Raw genomic sequence first — 19,903 nt, forward strand, 5'->3', positions numbered from 1 at the left:
CTCCTCCAGCACCATGCTCCCTGCCATGCTGACAAACAGATTAAACCTCTGAAACTGTAAGCCAACCTCAGCTAAACGTGTTCCTTAATAAGAGTTGCTGTGGTTCACAGCCATAGAACACTGACGAAGACACTAGTAAATACCCATTTTTAGTCATCGCTCACTGTCAGCACTAAAACTATGGTTGGACTGAGAGGAACATAGATAGTAGCATTATTACTGACCTTTCAATGTTAGAAGACAGTAAGGAAGAGAGATTGGGGCTAAAGGGGTGGGTGGGGCCATAGGAGATAACAAATCAACAGACCGCAGAGTTAAGTCTCCTTTACCTGACATGATTGAAACCATAAATGTTTTAAGACAGGAGTAGGATGGGGACTATTTGCATAGGCAAATGAGAAATCTGGGGATGGAGCCTACGCCTAAACAGAAATTGCATTTGTTTTGTCCACAGCTTTTGCATGCAGCCAGAGGGTGCTCTTATATGGGGCTCCTCCCTGTGCCGCTAAGGGTGCTCATTTGCGGGTGTCCTCCCTGAGCCGCTGAGGGTGCGCATATGCGGGGGGGGGGGGTACTCCCTGTGCCGCTGAGGGTGCTCATATGCGGGTGTCCTCCCTGCGCCAAGGGTTAGACTGTGTAGGATTTCCCATTTGTTGCTGGTGCCACGTTAGTGTTAACATGTTTCAGATTTTGCATTTGGAAATTACAGATTCTCAACCTTTACAACAATAGACACAAGAAACTCAGCTTGTACCTGCCTCTGACTACAAGAGGTTGGTTGCAAGTAGATAAATTAGCATTAGATGCGTTGCAAATGCCAACTGTCTTCGTAATTAAGAAAGTTCAGTTAGTTTGGAAAAGAGAAACTTGAGCGTGATCTGTCACAGGGCTTCTGGATGCTCGCCATCTCTACCGACCTCTACCTGCTGCGCTCCAGAACAGCACAGTAATAGCTAGCTTTTAAAGGCTGATAAAGACATTTCTTTACCTTCTAGTTTCCAAAGGAGTAGAAGTTATGGGTAGCTATCTTTTAAAATCACATTTCTTGGGCTGGAGAGCTGACTAAGGGGTTAAGAGAGCTTGCTGCTCTACCAGAGGACCCCTATCTGCAGCTCACGCCACCTATAGCCCAAGCTCCAGAGCATCTGGCGCCCTCTTCTAGCTTTCAGGGGTTCCTACACACACTTGGCATGAGCACAGATACATAGCGACTTAGAAAATAATCTGTTAAATTAAGTTGTTTGCTGTTGGGTTAGGTGTTGCTTTTTCTGTAGCTATGAAGCTAACTCCAGAAAGTTCTGGCTGTGAGCTTTCTTCAGCCTTCTTGTACTAGTTGAAAATCGTTTCTGGTCAGCACACGGTCCTTTCTCGGGTTTCTCTGGTTTGTGCAGTTCACGTCCCAGCCAGAAGCCTGTCTGGTTCTTTTTCAGCTTAGGGTCTCTGCTGCCCTCTGGTGTCTCTATATGGCTCTGCAGGGTCTTCTCTTGCTCGAGGTATCCAACAAATGCCAAGATGACAGCACCCCAAGTAAGATGGCGAACACCAGTCTTTGACAGCCCCTGCAGACCAGAATGTGTTCTGGTTAGGAGTTTGCATTATACTGAATGTGTTCAGAAGAAACCTTAGCGGCCAGAGGGGGGAAAAAGAGATGAACGACTACCAACAGAATGTGGTCCCTTCCTTACACTCACCAAGGAAGAAAGAACCAGACTCCTCTCATTTGCCCAAGCTGAGTGGGCCTCCTTGGTGCCGAGTACCCTCTGGCCCATCGCAGACTGCCCCGCCCTCTCTGTGGCTCCCGCAGCAGAACATTGCCAGGTACGCTGAGCTGCCTGCCATCCATAAGCTAGAGAGAAGTGACCTCCGGCAACTTAAAAATGGTTACTGCATGGCTGGTTTCTGAGTTTTCAAAAACTCCATGCACTTTTGCCCATGTCTTGCTTTTAAGTCTGTTTTTAAGTCTCTGCAGAGAATGAGGACCAGAGTTCAACCTGGTAATTTCGTCTGCACGCCGTTAATGAGAAATTCAGTGTAATTGCCATTCTCCACCCCCCACTCCCCGTAAGCTTGTCGGTTTCCTTAAATCTAGCTCTCTTTGAATGTTCTCTTTCTTCCCTGTAGTCTAAATGTGGTTTCATGAGGCAGGCTTCTGAGTACTTCTAGTTGGTGTTTTGCTGCTGCTGTTTGAATCTAAAATATTCTCCCACAGGCTAATAATTTAAACACCTTTTCTCTAGGTGGAGGCGTTATTATAAAGACTCTAGTGCTTTCAAGACATTGGGCCTGGCTGGGAGAACTAGGCTATGGCCTGAAGGTCTCAGAAGAAACTGATGAAATGGAAGTAAGCAGTTAAAAGAAAAGAGAGTCAGGGAGGGAGAGAAGAAGGGAAGAATATGACGAAAGGAAAGAAGGGAAGGGTAGTGGACAAGGACAATCAGAACAGCATAGCTGAGCCCTGTGGGCAACTGCAGTAGGATGTCAGTACTCTGTAGTGGAAACAAGATGAGAGAATGGAGTACACTGTCTGAAGGAAAAATGATTGTGACACAAGTCCACAGAGTCAGGATGATCAGAGTACAGCAAGGAAAATGCTGAAAGATTATAGCTAGAAATACCATACAAAAACTTCATAAGTAAACGACTATGAGTTGAAAGGACCCAGAAGAAGAGTCTGGGCCTTGAAAGATGTCTCCATGATTCAGAGTGCTCGCTGTTCTTCCACAGGACCTGAGTTCAATTCCCAGCACTCTCATCTGGCAGAGCACAACCGCTTGTAACTCCAGCTGCAGAGAAAGCCTCCTCATGCACCAGCACACACATGCACACACACACACACACACTCACACACACACACACACACACACACACACACACACACACACACACACACTCCAGCATGGATTTGAAGAAGGTCTCCTTACTGACAGTGTGGGTGCTGGAAGAGAGAGGATTGTTTTTCTTCAGGAGCATGACCGCCAGTAGGTCACTATGCCCCAGTGGATGAACCCACACCCATGTATACATGTGCAGCACTAATTGGACTCTGGATCTAAATAAATAAATAAATAAATAAATAAATAAATAAATAAATAAATAAATAAATAAAAAGGACGTGAAGCTGGGAAAGAGATATGATGGGCTGTATGGGGTAATTAGAAAGGAGGAGGAGGTGGTTACAAACAAGATCGTGGTATGCACACATGAATTTTTCAAAGAACATTAATTAAGCATGAGCTGAAGAAGGACATCAGTGGACATGGATGAGGAAAAGCCCATGAGGCCTCAACCCTACACAAAGACCTACAGGCAACTAAGGAATGCTGGGAGCAGAAGAAATAGACTTCCCCACAATTAACACACCAATGGGTTATCCAATACCAAATGGTCAGCCCTGAAAACATACATATAAGTAACATTATATAGACTGAAAAGGTAGTATTTCTGTGTTTAGGAATATAACTGTATAGGGGTGTGTGTGTGTGTGTGTGTGTGTGTGTGTGTGTGAGAGGGGCGTACACCGAGAGAGAGAGAACAATTAATGAAATAAGGCCATGAATTTGAAAGAGAGCAAGGAGGAGTATATGGGAGGATTGAAGGAAAGAAAGGAAAAAGTGGAAGGGATGTAATTAAATCATAGTCTCAAAAAATAGCTAATTTTTTTTTTTTTTGGTTCTTTTTTTCGGAGCTGGGGACCGAACCCAGGGCCTTGCACTTCCTAGGTAAGCGCTCTACCACTGAGCTAAATCCCCAGCCCCAAAAAATAGCTAATTTTTAAAACTGTTAACAAGATTATGAAGAAATAGATAAGTGAATAAAATTTGTAAATATATATTGTAAATTCAATAAAATATGTTACTAGATCTAATAAATAAGAATTTGTTGAGAAAATATTAACAACAATGTAAGGGTTATGCAAGACCTTGTTTGCAGTTATAATTAAAAAGTCTTTCTTTCCCTCTGTTATACTCATAACTTTCTATATGACTTGCTGTCACACCACACTAGGTAGGTTCTTGCACTAGCACATCTTATTCTCACGTTTAATTTCCAAATAAAGAGTATAAGGAAGGTCGGGTGGTGGTGCACGCAATTTTAATCGCGGCAGTCTGAAGGCAGAGGCAGGCTGATCTCTGTGAGTTCAAGGCCAGCCTGATCTACAGAGTGAGTTCCAGGACATTCAGAGCTACACAGTGAAACCCTGTCTTTAAAACAAACAAACAAACAAACAAACAAACAAAAAAGCATATAGAGAGGTTATAATTCTGACTAACATGCTGTAACTAACCTATATGCAACTAAAGAAAATGCCAACATCCGGCCATTTCTAGATCCATGTCTCACATAAAGAGATGGAGCAAAATGTGAAGCGTGCCGATGGCGAGGCTCACAGGCCATGGTCCCACGCCGAGGGAAAGACTGAGCTGTAGGGAGCGGCTAAAGATGGCGCCAACATCCGGTGGTCGTTTGTGGTAAACACCTACAGCGCATGTGTTGGCAGACCCCCAGCACCTACAAGGCCAGGGTGATATTCATGCTAAATAGGTATTTCATGCTCCACCAATCCCCAGTGGACAAATTTACAGCCACAGCCTGTCTTGTATTTAAGGCGAGTGCCTTTGTTCCCCGGGGTCCCCGTACTATCAATTAGGTGTTCCTGCAATAAAGGCTGATTGAGAAGGATTCAACGGTGTTGCGTCTTTCTTGCCGGTCGAGGTGGGCGCGACACTGAGCCATAATGTTAGGACAGCAGAGTGATCCTGCACCGTGAGCACATCTTACTAATAAACATGAATGCATCCAGTTATCAATAAATATTGATAAATGAATACATTAATAAATAAAATTGGCTTGCTTTTATTAAAATTGTTTTATGAGATATTGATAAATATATGATAAGATGTATTTTGTATCAGTATCGTGTCTACACTTGTAACAACAATAATGAAGTTTAAGAGAGTCATATTTAAAAAAAAAGAAAAATAAAAAATCGACTTGGAGAAACCATATTAACAAGGATGAAAACCACCATGATGGGAAAGCATATATGACCACACCAGAATTTTGAAACAGGCACAATGCAAACCCAACCAAATAAACAAAATATGATCATGTTGTGCAATTTGGAAAGTGACCACACATACTGCATGCATGCCTGTTCACCATTATGAAAGTGGAGATGGTATTGCCAGCTGAGTCTGCAGCAGTGAAAGGAAAAACACCCGGAACACTGAATGCAGGAGCTAAGGGTTCACAGAGATGGCTAATGCCCTACTTCTGTGGTTGGGGCCTGAAGAGACTTGACCGGCCTCTGTGAGGAGTTGACTGTTCTGATAGTGTGGCCCTGGCTCTCTGAAGACAGCAAGAAGTCACACTCAATGAGAGCGTCTCTGCTGCATGGCATCTAGTGACCTGTGCTGGATAATGTCTTTTTATACTTGGTGCACAGTGTTACACCTTCCATAAGATGTGTGTGTTAGCATATTCCCTATCATTCAGTCCTCTGTGTGCCTCCTTTAACAGACTCTTTCCTTTTGAAATATGCATCGATGGAGACTCTCTCTCCCGGTCCTGGGGTTCAGCAGAGCACATGCTCCCCTGTCCTCTGAGAGCCACTTGTGCTTGGGAGGTTGCCACACGCGCTCCCCTTGTTGCTGCATTGGAGGAATGGACAGGCTGTGCCCCAGGTTCTCCTTCAACACCGTTTCGCTTCAGGTGCCACTTGACCTTGGCTTCTCCACATCCTGAGCAAGGGTTCGCCAGAAAACAATCGACTGGGGAGATTTCAGCCCAGGTCCAAACTATTCAGCACAGGTCTTGCTTCCTTCCTACAGACTTCCTTCCCGCCCTGTGTTTTTGTCTCATTTCTCAGTGAGCCCACACAGCCATGATACCATGGTCTACAAAGTTGAACTAAGCAGCATGAGGTAGAGGAGGCCTCCATAGCCAGCACGAGGTAGAGGAGGCCGTCACTTCCTCACACACAAAAACTCTGCTGCAAAGACATAAATATTTCATTTGTAATAAACAATGGGAACAAGGTGACTAGATTTCAAAGCAAGGAAACATGTCAGGAATAAAAACAAAAACCAAGGTATTGCATACTTTAAAACGTCAATATTTAAAGAGGAAATGAGGATTGGTTTTGTTCCTCCATCTGAAGCTATTTTCGTTGTAAATTTCAGTGGCTTTTTATCAGAAATGGCCAGGGCAAACATAATGAAAATCAGTAAGCCACATTTCAATGTAAAAGGACCAGGAAATATCTGATAAATCTGACCTCAGTTGTCTACCCACATTGAAGTCCTACACGTTAGACCACATTTGTGATCACAAAACCTATCTTCATGAAGTTAAAAATGGAACTCAACACTTTAAGCTACCGAAGCATTGGAAACAAAACTGGAATCTGTACTAATAAGAAAAGCAGGTCTGAGGCATGGAGATAGTGAGGTGTCCATGGGGCCCTCTAAGACCTGCTTTCATACCTGTCTCTCCAGGTGGAATAATTTCTCACATCACAACTCAGACATCCAGACCATAAAACACAGGAATCACAAGCACGGGAAGAAGTGTGTTTCCAGCTTTGCTGAAGAGCCTGGCTGGTATGCACAGACTTGTAGTGAGAGTTCTGGTCTCTTTAAAAGCCCAGTTATATTATCTTATATGAATATGATTTTTGTTTTAATCCTGGTGTGCAGTAAGAGACTGCTTCACAGCAGGTGATTATGATTTGCCCCATGCCCTAACAGGGGCATAATTTTGGCCAGCTGCAGATAGTTCGTGTTTAGAATTCTAGGGACTCAGGAGATGGTTTAAAGGGAAAGCCCTGAGAGGGCCTGGGGTGGCTGCTGCTCCCCCTGCTGCTGCTGGCTCCTGTTGTTGAGGTTTGTAAAGCGGTCATGAGCAAAACTCACGAGAAGAGGAAGGTGGAGATATCCTAACAACGAAGACTGAACCTGCTCCAAGGAGCCCAGTGATTAGGGAATCAACAGGAAGTAGTCTAATGAGGTACACGCCGCCTTCCCCTCTGACCTTCTTTCTCTCCTACCTAGTGTTGGGGGTTGGAATGGATTAGGAGAGAATAAAGATTGGAAAGGCAGTAGATAATAAAAACCCAATGAAATAGCTACTTCCCCACTGTTTACATTCAGTTCTCCTCAGTTGATCTTCTAGGACCTAGAATCTAGGTAAGTGTCCAAATGGGACAAGAATGTAGAAATCCTTCCCCAGATTGCCTTGTCACTTATTTTTCCAGTTGTTTCCTTCCTGGTACCCTAGCAGGTGAACCATGTTCAAGTAGCATATGAACTGGGGTTCCTTTGCCCATGCCTCAAGGAAAAGTGGACAGATGGTATCTTACTCTCCTTCCACTCAGTGTGACAAAATACCCTGACAAACGCAACCTAGGAGAAAGGACCTCTTAGCTCCCAATTCCAGGTTACAGTCTGTCACCCCAGGAGGTGGGAAAAATCTGAAACATCACCTCCAGTAGTAAAGAGCAGAGAGGATGAACACATGATACTGTGCTCGGCTCCCCCTCTCACTCCCACACAGTTGAGGATTTCCCTGCCTAGGGAATGGTGTCGCCAACAGTATTAACTCACGTTATACCGAGTTAATGTAATATAATTAACTCATGATGATCACTTACAGACATGCTCACAGGTCAACTTAATCTAGACAATAACTCATTAAAACTCCCTTCCCTGGCCATTCCAAATTCTGTGTCATTGACAAGTTCAAAGGTCTTTCCACTTTAAGCTTTTCGTCTCTGTCTTCCGAAGCTGTGTCAAGGCCGAGAAGAACTGCTAGGATTCTCCACTGCTGGAGCTTAGTATTATACGGGGCCATCAGCAGTACTTAGCCTTTGATTCCCTCACTAAGCTGATGACAGGTGAACATGTGCTGAAAGGAAAAAGAAGAGGCAATGTACTGAGTAAGTTCCACGGACATGTCCTCATCCAAGCATCCCGCATCACGGTCTGAGAGCAATCTCACACAAACCATTTCCTCTTATGGAAGGAACCCAGTTGTTGGCCATTTTGAGTCAGACAGTACACAGACAGTGATACATAATTCTGGTTATATAGTGTGTGAGCAACAGAAAGCCTCACTGAAAACCTACTCACAAGCCAAAAACGTAAGGCTTGTCAACAGAGAAGAGTTAGCTGTAGAGAAAATCATCTGGTTTGCTACTCTGAGGAGTCTCTGCTTCTGTAGTCATGAAGTCATATTACACACCAGAAAACTACCTGTGTAAACAATAAAAAGAATCCAGGGAGGACTTCAACACATTCCTAGGAATGCTTATTCTCTTATCAAGCTACGTTCATCGCAAGTGAAATATTTTTCTTTTCTGTATTTATTTTACTAATTTTTCTCTCACACAATACATTTTGATCATGTTATTTGCCCTCCTCCAACTCATTCTTGATCTCCCCTACCTGACTTCATGCAGTTTCTCTCGAAAGAAAAAAAAAATCAAAACAAACAAAATATATAGTTTGCTTTATGTTGCCCAACTACTCCTGGCCTGAGGGTGACACACCCAGGGTCACTCCATTGGGGAAAACTGCACCAGTATTTCCTGCAGGCCAGCCACCACTGTAGATCTCAGGGTTCATAGCCAGGTGATTTTGATGATTGCCTCTCTCCCTGAGTACGGTACAAGGCACCTTGCAGCATCATGAGCAGTACTAGTCAGTCGGGGTGAAGCTTCTGGTTAGGCACCAGCTAAGGTTCTCCAAGTTCAATGATATAAACAGCGTCTCCAGCAATAGAGCCTGACTGACAGTTTTTGGAGAACAACAAATAGCATTACCAATAGCCTATGAAGTTGGTCTGTGTGTGAGATCCCTTTGGCTAATGACTCAACACGATGTAACTCATTTCTGCTACCGGGGCTTTAATTGGTAGCATAAAGTGTCTAATTGGGGCATTGTCTCCTTCATCATTTGGTAACTCCATTTTAATTCCTCTCATATGAGTATATATTTTAGAAAGTTTTATAGTGGTAGGTTTCCATATGGCTTTTCAAAAAGCTTTTAATGGTGGTTGTCCCCCCATATACCTCCCAACTTAATACTTCTATTCCAATTTCCCCTTTATTTCTTTTTTTTTAAAGATTTATTTATTACATATAAGTACACTGTAGCTGTCTTCAGACACACCAGAAGAGGGCATCAGATCTCATTACAGATGGTTGTGAGCCACCATGTGGTTGCTGGGATTTGAACTCAGGACCTCTGGAAGAGCAGCCAGTGCTCTTAACCGCTGAGCCATCTCTCCAGCCCCCGCCTTTATTTCTTTATAACGTTATATTCTCTTCCCCCTTCCTTGGAAGATCATCCTCCATGGTTCCTTACTATATACCTAGCCTCTGTGGTTATTTCTATTGAAACACACATATATAAAGCTTAGAAGCTAACATCCACGTAGAAAAAACATGTTTGTCTTTCTGGTCTGGGTTCCCTCACTTAAGATGAGTCTGTCATTTTCCTGTAAATTTCATAATTTTATTTTTTAGAAGTTGAATGACATTTTGTTGTGTAAATGTGCTAACTTTCACTATCCATTCATCCGTTGGTAGCTTGCCCTCCGAGAGGGAGTATTTGGGTCAGTTCACTGCATATCTAGAACACTTGGCTAGCTTTCAGAAGGCTCCAGGTTCAATCACCAGATGCCAAAACCAAAAAGAAAAAAATTGCTTCCTTATTTTATATCACCAGAGGATCCATGGGATCATAGACTAATAAAGTAAAGTGAGTCGGAAAACATGGAGTGAGGACAAAGTGCTGGTTCTTATTCCTTGGATCACCTTCAAAGTAGCTGCAGTCCCTCTCTCAGTAGGGAGCCTGCCAGTCCATCTCAGCCAGGTTCCAAAACAGACAGAGCCTTGTCAATGTGTGCAGTGATTACAGAGGGCGGAGTGCAGAACATTCAGCAGCACAGGGATGCATGCACCTCCCGCTCCTAGGAGTCCCCGGCAAAACACGAAGCCACCAGCCATTACATATCACAGAGGACAGGGCGCAGACATATGCAGGCCCCAGGCTTGCTGCTTCAGTCTCTGTGAGCCCATATAAACCCTGCTTAATTAATTCAGTAGGCCATGTTCTCCTGGCCTCCTCTGTCCCTCTGACTCCTCCAATCTTTCCTCCCTCTCCTCTGCAGGATTCCCCAGTCTCCTAGAGGAGGGACCCAGTGGAGATCTTAAGTTTAGATTCTCTCTCCTGGTGTGGGTCTCTGCAACCTGCGGCCAGAAGCCTCTCTGATGACAACTGGAGATGGCACTGGTCTATGAGTACAGCAGAGTATCATTAGGAGTCATTTCATTGGTTTTATTTTACTTTATTTTTGCCATTTGCGTTTGGTTCTACCCTAGGTCTCTGTGTTAGCCAGTGCCCAGTTCCTAGGCAAGAGGCAGTGTAGAGCATGAATTCCATCTCATGGTGTGGGCTTCAAGTTAAACCAAGCATTGGTTGGCCACTCCCACAAGTTCTGTGAGTGGCACACACTTAGAACCCAGCACTCAGGAGGCAGAAGCAGGTAGTCTATGTGAGTTCGAGATTAGCCTGGTCTACATAGTACACTTCAAGCCAGCCAGGGCTACACAGTGAGATCTTATGTAGGTCTCTGTAGAGGAAGGAACACCTTCCTTTTGATTTCTTTTTAATTGGATCATGATGCCACACCAGGAACAAGCACCTAAGACACAGCTTCAAATACACATGTGCACACACATGTGTATATATGCATACTTACGGCTATACACACTGTTAACATAGGCCATGGGGACAGTGGTTTTGGAAAAACATTACCTTGTGTAAAGAAAAGCTAACATGGGACTGGTGGTGGTACTACTACACACCCTTAATCTCGGCACTCAGATCTGTGAGTTTGGGGCCAACCTAGTCTACAGAGTGAGTTCCAGGACAGCCATGATTGGGAAACAACAGCAACGAACAAACAAAAGAAAAAAGAAGAGAGAGGGAAGAGAGAGAGAGACACACACACACACACACACACAGAGAGAGAGAGAGAGAGAGAGAGAGAGAGACAGAGACAGAGAGAGACAGAGACAGAGACAGAGAGACAGAGACAGAGAGACAGAGACAGAGAAAGCTAACACGGAACATGGTAGAGGGAAGGATGCAGTCTTGGGGTCTAGGAGTCACCACACAAACCACTCAGACACTGATCTCAGTCAAACAGGGCTGCTTTATTGAATGCACTCTCCAGGACATTGATCAGCGATGCAGTCCAGACTCGGGAGCTGAATTGTAAAGTCCAACTAGAATCCTATAGAGCCTTTTAAGCCTGAAATTCACAAACATCTGTGCCAAGTTATTGCACCAATCAGGATAAGGGATTTCCTTAGAAACGTGTCTTTGTTGTTCCTTTATCCTGCTCTCACTGGTTGGGGTATTGAACTGTGGCTGGAGACTTGTCTTGCCTAACACTCATGTCTTAACTTGCCAACCGGGATGTACATGTCTTTCTGTTAAGCAGGATGTCAGTTCCCATGGTGTTTTGGGGGTCCATCCCAGGGGCCAGCTTATAAAGGCAAGAAACCATAAAAGCTCGCACATAGGTGCAGGAAGTGCTGCTGGGTGGTTGGTTCAGGTCCAAGCTTATTGTGGGTAACTAGACAAAGCAGTCCTGACTGACTTTATTGTGATTGTTTTCCAAGAACAACAAAGCACACAACATAACAGAATATGCATTCAACTCAGGCATGAGAAAGTTTCCTAGTGACAGCACACAAGAAAAGTTTCCTTGTAACATTAGTAGCAGTCATTAGTAATGACTGGCTAGACAGGCAACAGTTGCCTAGGCCTTAACAAGCAGCAATAGTGTTTTCTACCTAACACCTCTCCTGCTTTCTTCTTGCAAAAAGTAGCACTGTTTTATTCAGACACCAAGAGATAGGAACAGTGCTCTTAGAGAACATGAACATAGCCAAGATAAGAGAAGACATTTCTTGCTCTGGCCACTGAGATAACAGTGACAGAATGTGTGGGCACACACACAGTGACAGGAGAGGACAGCCACCATTCTTTCTTCCTGCTCTTAACTTCACTCAGGGGCAGATAATTCACTCTGTATAAGGACAAACCACCCATCTAATGATGAACAGAAACGTCGAAAGATGAATTCCTTCACGAACCTGAGCCAATCTGGAATGCAGCTCCACGTATGCAGCAGGGTGCACTGTGGCCTCAGACTTCATGTGCCTGTTCTGATGATGAGATAAAGAAGAAAGGGCTAACAGAACACAAAGGAGAAAGGGTTAGGGAACACAAAGGAGTCGATGATTAGCAGCTGATAGAGGCATAGCCATGATGGTCAGCATTCTCTTCACTGCCTCCTGTCACTGCTCAAAAAACAACAACTCAATTGTAGTGTCACAGAACTGGTCACTGAAAGGTCTAGCCTATAACAAAAGAGGGAAAAGGCAGTATAAGCAACATCTAAAATCAAAGCAGAAGGGATACAGCAACAACGATAGGTCGAGGTTCTAAGTGACAGGTAGAGTTCATTCTCTCTGTCCCAGAATTGCAGCCCTGCAATCTGTCTGGTGAAGTAATTCTTTAATTCAGATTATTTGTTTGCGGGGGGAGGGGTTGTTGGCTATTGTAGACTTCAACAATAAATGACATTGCTGGATGGAGCTTTCCTGTAGGGATGAACTGATGTCTCTTTGCCTCGGATTATCAACACAGGCCAAGTCACAATCCATTCAAGTATGGCTTGGTGCAGTAGAGTTTATTTATCTCACTTATAGATGCATGCATAAGGAGTCACTGACAGGAGTGGTCCCCAAAGAGCAGTGTCACCACAAGTCTCACCTCAGCATGAAGGGAGACTTCCCTACAGAGGCATTGATGGACTCCATTTTTTAGTCAATGGTCTATACTTGGTATATGTCATAGTTTGAGTTTTATGGCTGTGAAGAGACACCATGACCAAAACAATTCTTATAAAGGTAAACATTTAATTGAGGCTGGCCTACAGTTTCAGAGGTTCAGTCCATTATCATCGTGATGGGAAGCATGGCATCATGCAGCCAGCCTTGGTGTTAGAGGAGCCAAGAGTTCTACATCCTGATTTGAAGAAAGTCAGGAGAAGGAGGCTCTCTCTTCCATGCCAGGCACAGCCTGAGCACTAGGAGCCCTCAGAGCCCTCCACTACAATGATGAACGTCCTCCAACAAGGCCACGCCCATTCCAACAAGGCCACACCTCCTAATGGTGGCACTTCCCATGGGCCAAGCATATTCAGACCACCACAGTATACTCAAGCATTGCCCTGGCCATGAACAGCTGGAGTAGAAATAAGGAGGCATAGGACGCAGTGGTTAGAATCACAAGTGAAGGCCTCATGGGTCTCCCTACCCCCTATGAAGGAATGTCAACAGATCCCGTTCTGAGGGAGGCTTGTAGGCAATACAGCTGCTCAGTTTAAGAGTGTAATCATTACTGAGCTCAGAGGACAATGGTCCACATACTCCTCGACAGTATAATGTGAAGACATTACACTATTTTTGCTGGAGACTGGAGTAAAATCACATAATTTTCAATACAATCTTAAATGAAAGAAATCAGAACCCAAGAGTGTATATATACTCTGATTACAACCATGGGGAACATAGCTATAATTAGCCTGAGCTGTAATTGGCAAACAGGATGTTAAGTATGCACCCAGCTGAACGCAGACATGGAGGATGTTGTGGATTCATAACGCTGCTCAGGCAAGAAGGCAAAGAAAGGAAAGACCACAGTGATAGCCATGACTGCTATAAAAGTCATGGCTCTTCCCCACTAAGCTCATCAGATGGATATCAAAATGGTCCAGGCAGCCAAAAGCAGAGCTGAATGTGCCCAGAGCTTCAAAGGTGTAGGCCATCTCTCTCCTCCAGTCAGTAAGTACTCAGAGCAGCAACTCAGACCAGAACAAGGCCAGCAAGGTAAGGAGCAGTGGAGACCTGGCCCTGGGGGAGGGCAGCACTGCCTCCAGGTACTACGGATTGAGAAGTATTTCTTCCAGAGCGTTTGCTGCAGATGTGTGGCTTCTGGGAAAGCTATGTTTGTGGTCAGCACTAGAAAGCAGGGGCAACAGAGCAGCCATGTCCTATTGAGGCTGGCCATCTAGGAAGCCTGCAGAAGGCACAAATGCATGTTTACCGGCATGCGAGAGGACCCACGAGACAGTGTGACATGCGAAGGTGCCTGCCCCTGAGTCTGACGACTTGGATTCAATTCCCAGAATCCACATGCCCCCAACAAATTAATATTTAAAAAAATTTAAGCCGTATCCAAAAATAAATACGTAGGTATTGTTACGTGCTATAAATATAAGGAGATATTCTTTGCACTTTCTGTCCACTGTGTCCTGTGGCAGGCTTAGCCTTCTATCTTCATTCAGAAATATTCTTTATTTTTGAAACAAGGTCTCTAGCCAGTAACCCAGCCCATGCTCAGTAGGTAGCCAAGAGCGACTTTGGACTTCTGATTTTCCTGCCTCCACCTCCCAAATATTAGGTAATGGTTTGTTACCAAGCAGATTATGAATCACACTTTTTCATGAAAGTCTCTGCCGCCGTGCTCACACTGACCCCCGTGCTCCCGCCTGGCCCACAGGATACAAGTAGAAAGAAGCACGCTCTACAGAGGAATAAACCCACATCCCACCTTGAAGCAGCAGCCCACTCACTCGGGACAGGTCACCTCAGATGACTTCTGACTCAAGGTGCCCCCCATACCTTCCTTCAGCTTCAGACCCCTTACGCATGGCTGTCTGTCCTTCATCTGGCTGTGTTCATCTCTACAATGGGGCCCCAAAATGAAGGAAGGCCCCTTCATTGTTTTTATGTTTATGTAACATATTTTTATGTAACATATTTTACAATAACCATTCTGAAGATCTAAGAATGGAAAAAATAACACTGTGTTGCCAAAAACTCTTCCTTGGCAAAGTCAAAAATAGCATGTACCCTCCTCCTCCTCAGGTCCCAGGGGTAAACCACACAGCAAGTCCCCCAGCGTTCACTGGGGAGGGTATCAGGTCAATGGGGGTTGCTACAGACAGAGGCACAGGTGACCTTAACCAGCCACTCTAGAAGGCCTGCACCCAGGAGGGACAGTCGCTTCCCTAGAGCTGAGTGGATGGAGCCTCCTCCCTCATCCTTCCCAACCTACATCCTCTAGCTCATCCTGAAAGACCCCAAGGCCGCATGCAATTAGGGAAGAATTGCTGGTTGGGGTTCTGTGCAGCCGGACCCTCCCTGCCCCCTCCCCCTATGAAGAAAGGTAAACAGGCAATAGGCCCAACTGCATGAGATTTTGACCCAGGCTCAGCATAACTCCTGTTCTACACAGAACTACCCACCCAAACGATCTTGAAATAAAATCCGTATAAGGACTAAATAAAAGGTGAGTAAAAATGAGAAAATGAGAGACATGTCTACATATAAAGTGCTCAGGCATGAGCACACGGAACCTATGTGCAGGCAATGTCCACCTGACGATGGTGGACCAGAGACAGGTAGAGCCCAGTGAAAGGCGAAGAGTCTGCTGCAGCGTCCCCCTTACCAGAGACCACCACCGTCCTTCCTCCCGTAGTTACAGTATGTGAACAGGTATTTAGGTTTACCTTGACATACATGTGTATATGAATACACACACACACACACACACACACACACATACACATACACACACACATACACATACACACACACATACACACACATATATATAATATATATGTACACACACATACACACACACACACACACTTTTGGAGGGTTTTTTGTTTAGAATCACACTCTACAATTTAATACACGTATGGCTCTGTTAACAGACCAGGAGGACTCTCTGAAGTCTAATGCTGTTTACTTGGGAACCGCAATGTGGATCTGTGCAGCCAAGGAAACTGTGTGTATTCAAGGAGGGTTGAGGCAGGTGAAAGGTTTTGAAGGGGAAAATGAGGAGCAATGAACCGAAGAGATGGCTCAGTTAACAAAGTGCTTGTCGTACAACATAAGGAGCAGAGCGCCCCTGTGAAAGCTGGACACCCTGTCATTACCTGTGATCCCAGCACTGGGAGGCAGGAGGATCCCTGGGGTTTGCTAGCTGGCCAGTCTAGGCAAAAGAATGAGCTCCCTGGGGTGTCTCAGGAAAAGGGTCTCTCCCTACCCAGAGGAAAAGGTTGAGTGAGGTCCAGGTATACAGATATACTCAGGGCCCTGAGGGACACTGAGAGACCCTGTCTCAGAAAATACAATGAGAGTAACTGAAAACGATGCCTGAAATTGACCTATGGCCTCCATACGCATGCACACATACATGCATGTGAATATTCCCATGCAAGCATGTTCATGCACCACATGCCCACATGTACATGTGCACACACAATAGGATTACATAACTACATAAAACCATCTTAGGCTGCAAAGAAAAATAACAAGGGTCGTGCCATTCCAAAATTTAACAGTTGTTGGACAGATATCTCTGTAGAACCAGTGTATGAGTGCCTGAATTTGAATGTCTGTGTGTGTGCATGCACGTGTGTGTGTGTGTGTGTGTGCATGTGCATGTGTGTACCTGTGTGTGTGTGTGCGTGTGTGTATGCACGAGTGCATGTGTACGGTCGTGGTTCTAGCAGAGCCTTTTTATGAGTACTTACGAGTCACACATGCACAAGATCTGCTCCTTTATGTACCTATTAATTGTTAATTCATTGTTTCCTCCTCCTTTTCTAGTTTGGGCTTGACAAGTCACTCCATTTTGATCCTGACAAGCTTCACGGTTTTGCAAATCAAAGAACCTCCAGGCACCAGAAAAACCACTGCTGCCTGTGCTGGGTGGCCTGTGTTTCAGAATTCCCAGGGAGATCAAAGGAGTTGAGGAAAGCAAAAGAAAGCAGCTAAGGGTGGCAGGACTCTGCACTTGTGAGTTCCCTCAGACCACGGGGCTCAGCTGCTATAAATGAGCCTTGGTGCTGGGTGGGGCTCCACTACCAACAGGAGAGCAGAGATGTCTTGAGGCACACCCCCAATATAAGAGGATGTCTGCCCTAACCACTCAAGAGAGGAAGCAAAAACAGGACAGATTGCAACAGCCTCTACACTTCCTTCATGGCCTGCTCTTGGGCCGTGGCGACAAGCAGAAAGAAGCTTGATTGTGGAGAGGTGCCCTAGCGGAGGGATGTCTGCCACAGTCCAGGCACCCCACAGAGGTAACTTTAACCCTTGCTCTCTTTCCCATGAGGCTCCTTACTCTCCCTCAGTGGAACTTCATGCACACTCCTAAGAGCGCTATGCTCCTGCTCCTGCCTGCCTCCCCAACTTTTTCCTAAGTTGTAGGCAGTTCATAGGCCTTAACCAATAGAATTCTTACACACACACACACACACACACACACACACACACACACACACACACACACGGTGTTCTAGAGGCCTTTTAGATGGTGTGGAAAACTTCTTGGCTCTGACTCAAATTTGCCTGAATCAACAGTGGTTGTCAATAGATATTGGAGAAACCAATGTGCAGGTCCTGGGTGGAGCTCCAAGAACTTAGCGCACACTGAGCTGGCTTCTCCACTCTCTGGAATGCAGTATGCTGCCACTTCTGAGTTTAGGCTCCAGGATGAAAAGAAGAGGGTCAGAGGCCACAGACTGTGCAGAAATGAAAGTGCCTTTCTGCAGCCTCTACGGAACAGGGTCGGCTGCAGCTTCATTTGCCTCTGTTTTAGCTATGTAGGAAGGACCCTGGAGTTCTGCCTCTCCAGGAGGTCCTTCTCCAGCACCAGAGGTCAGTCAGCTGCTGGTGACTCACACTTCCTCACTTCCTGAACCTTTCAATGGTCCAGCCTGGGTCTGAAACGCTTCCCTAAAATGACTTGTTTTGTTCTAGGGTAGGAGCTCCATGTACGAGTGGCTTTGCATTTCTTCAGAAAAGAATAGCTGATGTGCAATCTCAGCCTTTCTGCAGAAGGATTTATCAGGGGCCAGCATGGGCTCTGTGAATTCTAGAGGCCATAAGGCCCAGGTGGTAATGCTGGGCCTCGACTGTGCTGGCAAGACCACAATCCTGTACAAACTGAAAGGAAACCGGCTGGTGGATACCCTACCCACTGTTGGTTTTAATGTAGAGCCTCTTGAGGCTCCTGGACATGTGTCGCTGACTCTCTGGGACATTGGGGGACAGACCCAGCTCAGGGCTACGTGGAAGGACTACCTGGAAGGCATTGACCTCCTTGTGTACGTGCTGGACAGCACAGATGAAGCCCGCTTGCCCGAGGCAGTGGCTGAGCTCGAGGAAGTCCTAGAAGACCCCAACATGGCTGGTGTTCCTTTCTTGGTACTGGCCAACAAGCAGGAGGCTCCTGATGCTCTACCATTGCTTGAAATCAGAAACAGGCTGGGCCTGGAAAGGTTCCAAGACCATTGCTGGGAGCTGCGGGCTTGCAGCGCTCTCACAGGTCAGGGGCTACAGGAAGCCCGGCAGAGCCTGCTGCATTTGCTGAGATCCTGATGAAATGCAGTAACCTCTAACTCCAGGCTGGAGCAGGACAGGGAGCAGGGTCAGCCAGACCCCCTGAGCAGGCAAATAGATTATCCTTGCTTCTAAGAACAGGAGGGGCCAGCTGATCCTTGAGAAAGTGAAGCTCCGTTTGCCACATGAGAAACCACGTTTCTCTTGGACGGTGTGTTTTCTTCTCAGGACTTCTTCTCAGTGGCGGTTATGCGGAAAATCAACTGTTCTTCAAGTAACAATCGTCAGAGGGAATATAAAAACCCTCAGAATACCCCCATGTAACAGCTCAGTACCAAGTGTCAAAGTCACAAACTTGGTGACATAATTATTGATGACCAAGTTCACAAATGAAAAGAGGTTTCAAAACTACATCTGAGTGTCACTGGGCCTATCGCTGTTATCCGAGTGTCACTGGGCCTATCATTGTCATCCGAGTGTCACCAGGCCTATCACGGTCATCTGCCTGTCACTGGGCCTATCACAGTCATCAGGAGCGACTCTTCCTACTGGCCTTGGGGCAGAAGCCACTGTCACTGGTGGGCTCACAGCAGGAGGGGCAGGTCTGCTCTCATAATGCTGCAGAAGGCAGAAGTCCATGGGGCCCTAGATCCTCCCAGAATTCCCCCTGATCTCCAACTCTGACTAACTCTTTTCTGCCCTATATCCTCTGTTGTAAAAAAGTAAAATAAAACTCCTCTTATACTCTCCTTTTCTTCTTTTGTAGCACAAGTCTGTCCTTAAAGATTAGGAAAACAGGGGCTGGAAGATGGCTTAGCAGGTAATGGCGCTTGCTGCTAAGTCTAATGATCTGGGTTTAATCCCCAGAGAGAACTGATTCCTACAAATTGTCCTCGTGCTGTGGCATGTGTGTGTGTGTGTGTGTTTGTGTGTGTGTGTGCACGTGTATACAGGTGTGTCTGTGTGTGTGTGTGCACGTGTATGCATGTGTGTATGTGTATGTGTGATGTATATGTATGTGTGTGTGCAGGTGTGTCTGTGTACATGTGTGCATGTGTGTGTGTATGTGTGTGTGTATGCATGTGTGTATGTGTGTGTGTGATGTGTGTGTATGTGTGTGTGCAGGTGTGTCTGTGTACATGTATGCATGTGTGTGTATGTGTGATGTATATGTATGTGTGTGTGCATGTGTGTGTGTATGCGTGCATGCATGCAATGGCAAGTATGTGTCTTCCACCCTCAAGTGAATAATTATTTTTTAAAAATGTTTTCAATTAGAGCAAGCTCGGGATGTAGCTCAGTGCCTTGAATGCATGCACAAAGTTTTGGGTTCAATCTCTAGCATTGGATTGGGTGTGCAAGAAGTGTAAATATCAGTGCCTGCTTGAAATCCCAGTGTTC

General features: G+C 45.4%; 1 protein-coding gene and 1 long non-coding RNA gene across 3 annotated transcripts; one reads left to right on the forward strand and one right to left on the reverse strand.

Annotated features, from left to right (window-relative positions):
- Positions 1-1,041: 1,041 nt before the first annotated feature.
- On the reverse strand, positions 1,042-4,466 carry LOC120097165 (uncharacterized). Its single transcript, XR_015638838.1, has 2 exons — positions 4,286-4,466; positions 1,042-1,559 (listed from the first exon to the last, which is right to left on the reverse strand). It is a non-coding gene; the product is annotated as an uncharacterized LOC120097165 (long non-coding RNA).
- Positions 4,467-17,089: 12,623 nt separating this feature from the next.
- On the forward strand, positions 17,090-19,251 carry Arl11 (ARF like GTPase 11). 2 transcript variants are annotated; one of them, NM_001431590.1, is given in 2 exon segments: positions 17,090-17,241; positions 17,921-19,251. In NM_001431590.1, a coding segment is annotated over 1 exon segment (522 nt). In that variant the 5' UTR covers positions 17,090-17,241; positions 17,921-18,019; the 3' UTR covers positions 18,542-19,251.
- Positions 19,252-19,903: the final 652 nt, after the last annotated feature.

Source organism: Rattus norvegicus, chromosome 15, assembly GCF_021556685.1.
Source record: "Rattus norvegicus strain SHRSP/BbbUtx chromosome 15, alternate assembly SHRSP_T2T, whole genome shotgun sequence".
In the NCBI taxonomy this organism is placed as follows: Eukaryota; Metazoa; Chordata; class Mammalia; order Rodentia; family Muridae; genus Rattus; species Rattus norvegicus.